Source organism: Gracilinanus agilis, chromosome 3, assembly GCF_016433145.1.
Source record: "Gracilinanus agilis isolate LMUSP501 chromosome 3, AgileGrace, whole genome shotgun sequence".
Classification (NCBI taxonomy): Eukaryota; Metazoa; Chordata; class Mammalia; order Didelphimorphia; family Didelphidae; genus Gracilinanus; species Gracilinanus agilis.
This window is the reverse complement of record NC_058132.1, coordinates 23,888,120-23,897,046: the sequence shown is the minus strand read 5'-3', so window position 1 is coordinate 23,897,046 and position 8,927 is coordinate 23,888,120. Positions and strand designations below refer to the sequence as shown.

Here is an 8,927-nt window from a genome sequence, read left to right as displayed (position 1 = left end):
GGGGGGGGGGGGGGGGGGGAAAGAGCCAGATGCCCAGACACTGTCACACCAGTGGGCCAGGGTCCAACACAGGACCTGGGAGGGCCTGGTGTGGGGAGGAAAGTACAAGGCCTGGCAAGGGTCATGTGGATGGAAGGAGGAAGCGCAATCACGTGGGACAAAGTCTGCGGGCTGTGGGGAGCCCCTGGGGGCTGGATGAGTGCCGGGCAGTGAGGGCCAGGCACTCATCCAGGGCCACACAGAGGCCCTCCTCCCTCCAGGCCTGGCTGTCCCCCTCTTCCTGTCTCAGGGATGTGGGCGCCTGCCTGGCACCCAGCGGGGGGGGGAAGGCCTTCGCCTCGGCATTGACCTCCGAGTCATCAACCCGAGAGGCCAGTCCAGCCTGCCAGGCCCCTCACCATTGCTAAGGGCCCTTCTCTCTCTGGTGTGGACGCACCTTCGGCCATATTGGGCACTTGGGGAAGCTCGGGCTCCCCATGCCTGGCTCGCATCCACCCCTGACCCCGCGCTCCCATCTGCCCATGTCTGTAGTGCCCCCCTCCCCCGAGCTGGTGAAGAGGGTCCGAGACCTCTACCACAAACGCCTCCCAGATGTTCGCTTTCTCATCCCGGTGCTTAATGGCCTGGAGAAGGTAAGAGGGAGAGAGGGGCTCCCCAGCTCCCCCAGGGCCGCCCTGCCTGGTATGGGCACAGGCCCCACCTGTGGCCATGGGCCCCGATCATTCACTGCTCAGCTGCATGCGGGGGAGACGAGGCCATCTGCCCTAGCTGTGGCAGCCTGCAGGCTAGAGGGGTGGGGGGTGGGATGCAGATCCTGGGGAGCCATGGCTCCTGGGGTGGGGGTGCTCTCTTTCCTGCTCCCTGAGGGCCCCTTGGTGATACACACCCCCCCACACACACCTCTACAGAAGGAGGTGATCCAGGCCTTGCCCAAACTCATCAAATTGAACCCCATCGTGGTGAAGGAGGTCTTCAACCGCCTGCTGGGCACTCAGCATGGTAAGGGCCTGCCCCTGCCTCTGCCCTCCGGTGCCTCGAGCTGCAGAGCCTTGGAGAGGCTCCCCCAACTCCTCTTGGGTTATGGAGGAGGAAACTGAGGCCAGAGGGACTTGGCCAAGGCCCTGTGTATAGAGGCCCTGCTTCCTCAGAGCCTCAGTTTCCTCATCTGTAGAAAGAGAAGAAAGTCTGCCGGCTGCCCATGGCTCTGAACCATGGACGGTGGAAGCAGGAAAAGGAGGCCAAGATCCTCTGAGGCCCTTCCTTGCTCCGGGCTCAGGAGGCTGATGGTGGGAACAGAGGGCTCCGACCTGGGCCTGCTGCCTACTCATCCTCACCTGCCTCCTAGAATCCTGACCCATCCTGGTGTCGATCCAGGACCCCGAGTGAGGCCTGCTGGTTCTGCTCCCTCCACTGGGCCCCATGTCATCCCAGCCCTCCAGGTTTCCCTGAAAGAGCTTCCTTCGGGGTTAGCACAGTCCTCCCCCCAGCACACAAAGAGCTGCTCCAGGGAGAATCCTAAAACAAATACTCCGATGCCCACATCCTGGCGGTATCCGAGGAAGGCTGGGCCCAGCTCCGACTTCTGGGGCCATCCCCATTGCTTTCCAGCATGGCCAAACCCATTTTGCCCCTTCACCAGAAATCTCTTTCCCTTGAAAGCTGCCTGTTCGGATCCTTGACCGTTTATCGATTAAAGAAGGGGTTTGGTTTGGTGGTTGTTTTTTAAACCCTTGTTTTCTGTCTAAGACAGAAGAGTGGCAAGGTCTGGGCAAATGGGGTTAAGTGCCTTGCTAGGAAGTGTCTGAGGCCACATTTGAACCCAGGACCTTCCCTCTCTAGGCCTGGCTCCACCCACTGAGCCATTGAGCTGCCCCTAAAACCTATGACATTTTCTGTAATCAGAATCATCCCTTTTCTCTACTGCGCCCTTTGGGCGTGGCCTCTTCTCTTGTTAGCATCCCCCCAAGCATCAGCTCCCTTCTGGGATCTTCTCAGGCCCTGGCCTCATCCTTCTCTTCCTCCTCCTAGGGGAAGGGAACTCGGCCGTGTCGCCCCTGAACCCCGGGGAGCTGCTCATCGCCCTCCACAACATTGACTCCGTGAAGTGCGACATGAAGTCCATCATCAAGGGTCAGCGCTGGCTCCCGGCTGGCCTCGGGGAGGGGGGCGGCCCCGGAGGGCCGGCCACAGCCCTGACGTTTCCTCTCCCCCTGCAGCCACTAACCTGTGCTTCGCCGAGCGCAACGTGTACACGTCGGAGGTGCTGGCGGTGGTCATGCAGCAGCTCATGGAGCAGAGCCCCCTCCCCATGCTGCTCATGCGCACCGTCATCCAGTCCCTCACCATGTACCCCCGGCTGGGCGGCTTCGTCATGAACATCCTGTCCCGGCTCATCATGAAGCAGGTGCCCGACCTGAGGGCTTCATCTGGGATGCCACCAAGGCTTGGGTCCGCCCTTCTCGGGCTTCCCCAGGACTAGGCCCTTCCCAGGGCCTGCAGTGGAGGGGAGGCGGAGGGGAGGCTGGGGTTGTTTGGAGGCAGAGGGGAGGCCGGGGATGGTTGGAGGCAGAGGGGAGGCCGGGGCCTGCAGCCTCATTGCCCCTCTGCCCCATCACGGCCCCCTCCTGTCTGGCCTGGGCAGGTGTGGAAGTACCCCAAGGTGTGGGAAGGCTTCATCAAGTGCTGCCAGCGCACCAAGCCGCAGAGCTTCCAGGTGATCCTGCAGCTGCCCCCCCAGCAGCTGAGCGCCGTCTTTGACAAGTGCCCGGAGCTCCGGGAGCCCCTCCTGGCCCACGTGCGGTCCTTCACCCCACACCAGGTAGCCGGGGGCTCCCCTGCCCCAGGGAGCCTGGGGGGAGCTGCCCCGGGGCAGAAGGGGCTGATGTGGCCGCCCGCTCTCGCCCCGCAGCAAGCCCACATCCCCAACTCCATCATGGCCATCCTGGAAGCCAGCAGCAAGCAGGACTCGGAAGTGAAGGAGGCAGCGCCAGCAGCCCTGGAGGAGGTGAGAGCTCCGCCCCCCCTCAGTGGCGGCCCCTAGAGGCCACGCCCCGAGGAGACGCCCACCCCGGCCAGCCCAGGCACGTGGTATCCCCTGTGCCAGGCCTCTGGCTCCCCGAGGCAGGGTCCGCTTTGAGCCTCGTCCTCCCCTTCCAGGAGGACCTGGATGCGCCGACCCAGGCCCCGCGGCCGGCCCAGGACCTCATTGCTCTGCGCCTGGCCCAGGAGAAGGCCCTGAAACGGCAGCTGGAGGAGGAGCAGAAGCTGAAGCCACCTCCTGCGGTGCCCCCCGCCCCCCCGGGCCGCGCAGGCCCCGCCCCCTCGGAGGAGGCCATGGACTTCCGGGAGGAGGGGGCCGAGGTGGAGGCCCCCGGCATCTTCATCAGTATGGAGGAGGATGGGGGGCTGAGCGAGGCCACTCTGCTGGACTCGAGCCAGGAGGGGCCCCTACCTGAGAAGGTAGGGCGTTCCCCCCCGTCTCCCCCTCCACAGCCAAAGCAGAAGGCAAGTCAGTAATCGCGCCGGCCCTTTCCCGGGTACCACTGACAAGCTCAGGACACCTCCAGGAAGCTTTCGGGGCAGGAGGTGTGGGACCCCGAAGCTTGGACCAGAAGCTCCGAGGAGGAGCCGATCCGAGGGGCTGAGGGGTCGGAGGGCTTCCTGGTGGAGGTGGCGGCCCTCGCGGGGAGGCGGGGCCGGGCTGGGGCAGGGGGCAGGGGCTCGCCAGCAGGCCTTGTCCCCAGCCTTTCCTCTAACTAATCCACCTCCCCCATCAGGAGGAGCCAGCAGGGGTCCCTTCCAAAGAGGAGCGGAGCCCCCGGTCTCCAGGCCCTGCTGCCGGGGAGGAGGCTGCCCCGGTGCCCAGCCCAGAGGAGGAAGGGGGGGAGGAGGCTTCGGAGACCAAGATGGACAGCTGACGGACCGTGGGGGCGGGGCGGGGCGGGCTGGGTCGCGGGGGATCTTGGTTTGCAATAAAGAGGCCTGTCTGGTCCTTCGTGCAGTTGCTTTTCTGTGGACAGGGGGGGAGAGGGGGGAGCGGCTGACCTAATGGAGCTGGCCAAGGACTAGCGTGTGGGGCCGGCCAGAGGGCGGGTCCTGCGCAGATCACACCGCCTTCCTCCCCGGCCCCGCCCACCTGGCAGATCCGCCTGCCGAGGCCCCGCCCGCTCCCTGGTCCACGAGCCAGGTGACGGTTGCCCCTGGAGACGGGACGCTCCGGGCTCCCTCCCAGCATCTGTTCTCCAGCGACCATGGCAGACGAAGATCCCAACAGGTCCCACCCCCGTTCCCGCAGGGAGAGCGAAGAGGAGAAGCAGCATCGCCGGAGCCTGCCCCGGGGCTCCGTAGACAATTCAGGCTACCCTTTTGGCCGCAGAGCCAGCATGGTAGCTCCCCCTCCCCACTATGGGGTGGAGGAGAGTGGTGAGGAGGAGGGTGGCGAGGAGGCTGTGGAGGAGGAGGAAGAGGATCGCGTGCCCTTCATGGAGAGGCTGGACCCCCAGAGCATCCAACAACTGGCCGGCATGGCCCCCAGCCACATCAGCATGCCTGAGCCCTACCCTGGGATGGAGGCCGCCCAGTATGGGCTCTTTGGGGCGCTGGAACACCAAGTCGGCTCCATGTTCCAGCCCCAGCCTGTGCTGTCCTCAAGCAGCTTCCAGCTCCAAGAGGAGGGCTTCCACGGCCCCTACGCCAGGGACGATCCCCGCTACATGGGCTCTCACGTGGACCCCAACTATGGGCCCTTTGACTTCGAGCTGCCTGAGCCGGACCCCCGGGAACTGATGATCCAGAACGCCAAGGCTTACCTGCTGAAGACCAGCGTCAAGTGTGACCTCAGCCTGTGAGATGTGGGCAGCCCCAGAACCCCCCACGGGGCCCAAGGGAGGGCTGCAAGCCCAGTCCTGGCTGTGTGGCCTCTGGGGGAAGCCCCTTCTGCCCCTACGAAAGGGCTGTTGTTGGGGCCCGAGTCCTACTATGCCCGGTTCTTAGGGACCACTTGCTAGAACACAAGGCCCTCGCCTGTTTCCTTTAAGCCCATAATTTGTCTAAGTAATGACTCAAGACAGAAGGACAAGGCCTAGAGCAAATGGAGTTAAATGACTTACCCAGGGTCACACAGCTAGGACGTGTCAGGGGCTAGATTTGAACCCAGGATCTCCTGGCTCTATCCACTGAGACACCTACCTACCCCCAAGGCCCTTTCATCCTGCAGAGAGAAACAGAGGATGACCCATCCACTCCAGCCACACCGGCTCTCATTGTCACCCACAAGCAGCTGCACCACTCTGAAACGGCCCTTTCTGTCCATAAGCACCTATCATCATCCCTCTGACCCCCAGCCTCCACACCCATTCCGGCCTCCCCTCCCCTCTCTTCCTTCCCGTACTCAGACCCAGAGCCGCCCCGCTTATCCCCTTTTCCCACTCCAAGCCGGCAAGATCCACCAGCCTCAAGGGGCCCTTCACAGCTGCCCAGAAAACCAACTTTCAGCCCTTACCTACTGCCTAAGTCTGGTTCCAAGACAGAAGAGCAGCAAGGGCTAGGCAGTGGGGGTGAAGTGACTTGCCCAGGGTCACGCAGCTAGGACACGTCAGACTAGATTTGAATCCGGCCCGCCTGACTCCTCTTAATCCACTGAGCCACTTAGCTGCTCCCCAGAAATCCTTTTATGTTCTCCTAATTGATTTTCCACCTTCCCCCCCACTTCCACTGTGGCTAATCCATACCTTCTTCCTCAGATTTCCTATAGGATCCATTCTCCCCCTTCTTGCTTAGCAGCTACCCACGTGAGAAAATAGAGGCTGCTGCCCATTCTGAAGTTCCTTTTCTCCCCTGTTATTTTTTATTGACCCCCCTCCCCCGCCTCTCCATGCTTCCCTCCTTTGCCCCAGTTCCTGATTAAGAGGTGAGCCTTTTTTTAACCCTTTCTGGCAGTAACAACTCTTGGGCAGAAGGGCAACACAGGGGGCAAGTGACCTGCCTAGGGTCACACAGCTAGGTGTCAGGTTAGATTTGAACCCAGGACCTCCCAACTCTAAGCCTAGTGCTTTATCCACTGTGCCACCTCGCTGCCCCTAGAGGCAATCCTTCTTGCTAAGGACAATCCTTTCACTCCGTCCCGTTGTCTCCCACGTGCCCTGGCAGCGCACCCCCTCAAACCCCTCTCGCCACAACCTTCGATCTGTCCCTATTCCCGGGTTCTTTCCCTGCTACCTGCAAACAGCCAGGTTCAGCCAAACAGCTCTTTCCCCTTCGGACAGAATCTCGTGTGCTCTCTTGCACGTCCAATTCCTTGAACAATTCTGCCTGTTTTCTCTTTGCAACGGGGCTTCCCTTTCACCACCTCAGTGGGACGTCTCTCTCCAAGGTGCCCTGCCAGCCCCGAATGGCCCCATCTCTGGCTTCATTCCCCTGATGGCGCTCTCTCCTCCTAGAGACTCTCCTCTCCCCGGGCGGTTCTCTTTTGAAACCCTTAACTTCCATCTTAGAATCAATGCCATATATCCGTTGTACGGCAGAAGAGCAGCAAGGGCTAGGCAATGGGGGTCAAGGGACTTGCCCAAGGTCACACAGCCGGGAAGTGTCTGAGGTCAGATTGGAACCCAGGACCTCCCCCATCCCTGTCTCCAGACCTGGCTCTCCATCCACTGGGCCACCTGGCTGCGCCCCCTCCAGTTTCTGCGGTTGCTCTCTCCCAGTTCTCCTCCTACCTAAGGGATCTTCATTTCCCAACTGTGGGGGCCCCCAAAGGATCTGTCCTGCTCCTCCATGTAGCGCGTTACCAGCTCCTGTGGGCTCAGTTAGCTTCTGTGCAGACGATTCCCCAGTGGATCCAGCCAGCCCTTTCCTCGCTGCCCAGCTGCCCCTCGGCTATCCCTAACTGGACGTCCAGCCGTCATCTCGTGCCCAGAACATCCAGGGAGCAACACGCCCGTCATCCCCATTTTCTGGGCGCCTCAGTGTCATTGCCGTTCCCTTCCTCCCCACAGCCAGACGAGTCCCAAGGCTCGTGGAGGCCCTTGGTTCTCCCATGCACCCCCTTCTCTCTTCTCATGGCCACGACCCCAGTTCCCTCTCTTCTTACCTCTTGCCTCAGCGCTTGTGACATCCAACCTCCTGTTGGACTCCCAGCTTCCGGCCTTTCTCTTCCCCAGCCTTTCTCTGCCTTCCTTGGAGCTTCTGGAACACCCTCTAAAGTCCAAGTGTGACCGGTCACTCCCTGGCTCAAGGAATCTCCATGGCTCCCTACTGCTCCCAGGGTCAAATACTAACTCCCCAACTCTGCCCTATTTCTGGTCATCCAGAAAAGAACTCTGTCCGCTCTGCATTCAATTCCATTCAACAAGCATCTGCTTTTCAAGGTGCTGGCCTTTGCATAGTCTATCCCCCCTGCCTGGAGCACCGTCCCTGCTCATCCCTGCCCTTCAGGGTCCCTGGCTTCCTTCCCTGCTGTCCAAGCCCTCTCTGCCTCCGTGTCTCGCTGTCTTTGTCTCTCCCTCTCTCTGCCTCTGTTTCTGTCTTCCCCCCTTCCCGAGTCTCTGTCTCTCTGACACACTCTCTCCCTCTCTCCTTCTTTCTCTGTCTCCCTCTCTCTGTCTCTCAGAGTCTCTGTCTGTCTTGATCTCTCCCCCCCCCCCCACTTCTCTTCCTTTCTGTCTCTCCTTCCTTCACCCTTTTTATTTTTACATTTTTAAACCCTTCACTTCTGTGTATTGGCTCCAAGGCAGAAGAGAGGTAAGGGTGGGCCATGGAGGGCAAGTGACTTGCCCAGGGTCACCCAGCTGGGAAGTGTCTGAGGCCGGATTTGAACCCAGGACCTCCTATCTCTAGGCCTGACTCTCAATCCACTGAGCCACCCAGCTGCCCCTCCTTCACCCTTTCTAACTCCTTTTCTCTCTGTCTCTCTGACACTGTCTCTGTCTCCTTTCCTCCTTCTCTCTCCCTCTCTCTCTCTTTGTCTCGGTCTCTCTGTCTCCCCCCTTCCCTTTCTCTCTCTGACTCTCGGTCTCTCTTTACATGTCTCTGTTTTGAGCAGGGAGAGGGTAAGGCCGGGGCATCTGAGCCCTGAGGCACAAGGAGGAAGCAGATTCCTTGAGGTGGCGCCCTACGTTGAAGGGAATAATGGGGGCAGAACGGCCTGGACCAGCGATGGGCAAACTACGGCCCCCTGAAATGTTCCATCCGGCCCTGCCACGTTATTCCTAATCACAAAAATAGAAGCATTGTGTAAAATGTGTCGTCGTTAGTTTTAATAAATTATATGGGCCCGCCTAAAGCTTTTTTCCTCTCCTTTGGCCCCCTCTTCAAAAAGTTTGCCCAACACTGGCCTAGACAAAGGCTCGGAGGTGAGGAAGAACTGGCAGGACCCCCGTCCCGCCGCAGCTGTCTCCCTTGTGCTCCCAGGGTGCCCCTAGCCCAGCCCCCTTCCCCGCCTCCCTTCCCTGGCCTCACTCTGGGGAGGGGGCGCCTGGCATCTGCCCTCAGAGCCCCGTCCTTGCAGGTACGAGCATCTGGTGAACCTGCTGACCAAGATCCTGAACGAGCGGCCGGAGGACCCCCTGGCCATCCTGGAGTCCCTGAACCGCACGGTCCAGCAGGAGTGGTTCCACAAGAAGCTGGACACGCTGAGGGACGAACCCGAGATGCAGCCCACCTACGAGATGGCTGAGAAGCAGAAGAACTTGTTCCTCCGCGGGGCCGGAGAGGGAGAGCAGGAGATGGAAGAAGAGGTGGTAAGACCCCCGGCCCCCGGGGGGAAGGCAAGAGGCCAGGCGGGACAGGGCGGCTGAGACACACTCTACACCCGGACGGGCGGCGTGCGCACATGCACCGGGCAGCTCAGTGTCGCCACGGTGCACAGACGGCTGGGCCTGGAGTCAGGAAGACCTGAGTTCAAATCCAGCCTCAGACACATCCCAGCTGTG

General features: G+C 61.1%; 1 protein-coding gene across 2 annotated transcripts; it reads left to right on the top strand.

Annotated features, from left to right (window-relative positions):
• The first annotated feature begins 362 nt into the window (after window positions 1–362).
• Window positions 363–3,989, top strand: LOC123242962 (symplekin-like). 2 transcript variants are annotated; one of them, XM_044671094.1, is made up of 8 exons: window positions 363–632; window positions 909–999; window positions 2,029–2,130; window positions 2,217–2,404; window positions 2,642–2,818; window positions 2,909–3,004; window positions 3,157–3,459; window positions 3,777–3,989. In XM_044671094.1, exons 1-8 carry the CDS (start codon window positions 477–479, stop codon window positions 3,915–3,917), a joined length of 1,254 nt encoding a protein of 417 aa, XP_044527029.1. In that variant the 5' UTR covers window positions 363–476; the 3' UTR covers window positions 3,918–3,989. The 2 variants fall into 2 exon arrangements, with proteins under 2 accessions (XP_044527029.1, XP_044527028.1); XM_044671093.1 differs by having other exon boundaries at window positions 367–632; window positions 3,157–3,504.
• Window positions 3,990–8,927: the final 4,938 nt, after the last annotated feature.

What these genes read in the sequence shown, in the direction of transcription:
- LOC123242962 (XM_044671093.1), top strand. Translation starts at nt 477, where the DNA reads ATGCCTGGCTCGCATCCACCCCTGACCCCGCGCTCCCATCTGCCCATG. An exon ending in TGCTTAATGGCCTGGAGAAG is followed by an intron (nt 633 to 908) that starts GTAAGAGGGAGA and finishes ACACCTCTACAG; the next exon opens with AAGGAGGTGATCCAGGCCTT. An exon ending in CCCGGCTCATCATGAAGCAG is followed by an intron (nt 2,405 to 2,641) that starts GTGCCCGACCTG and finishes TGGCCTGGGCAG; the next exon opens with GTGTGGAAGTACCCCAAGGT.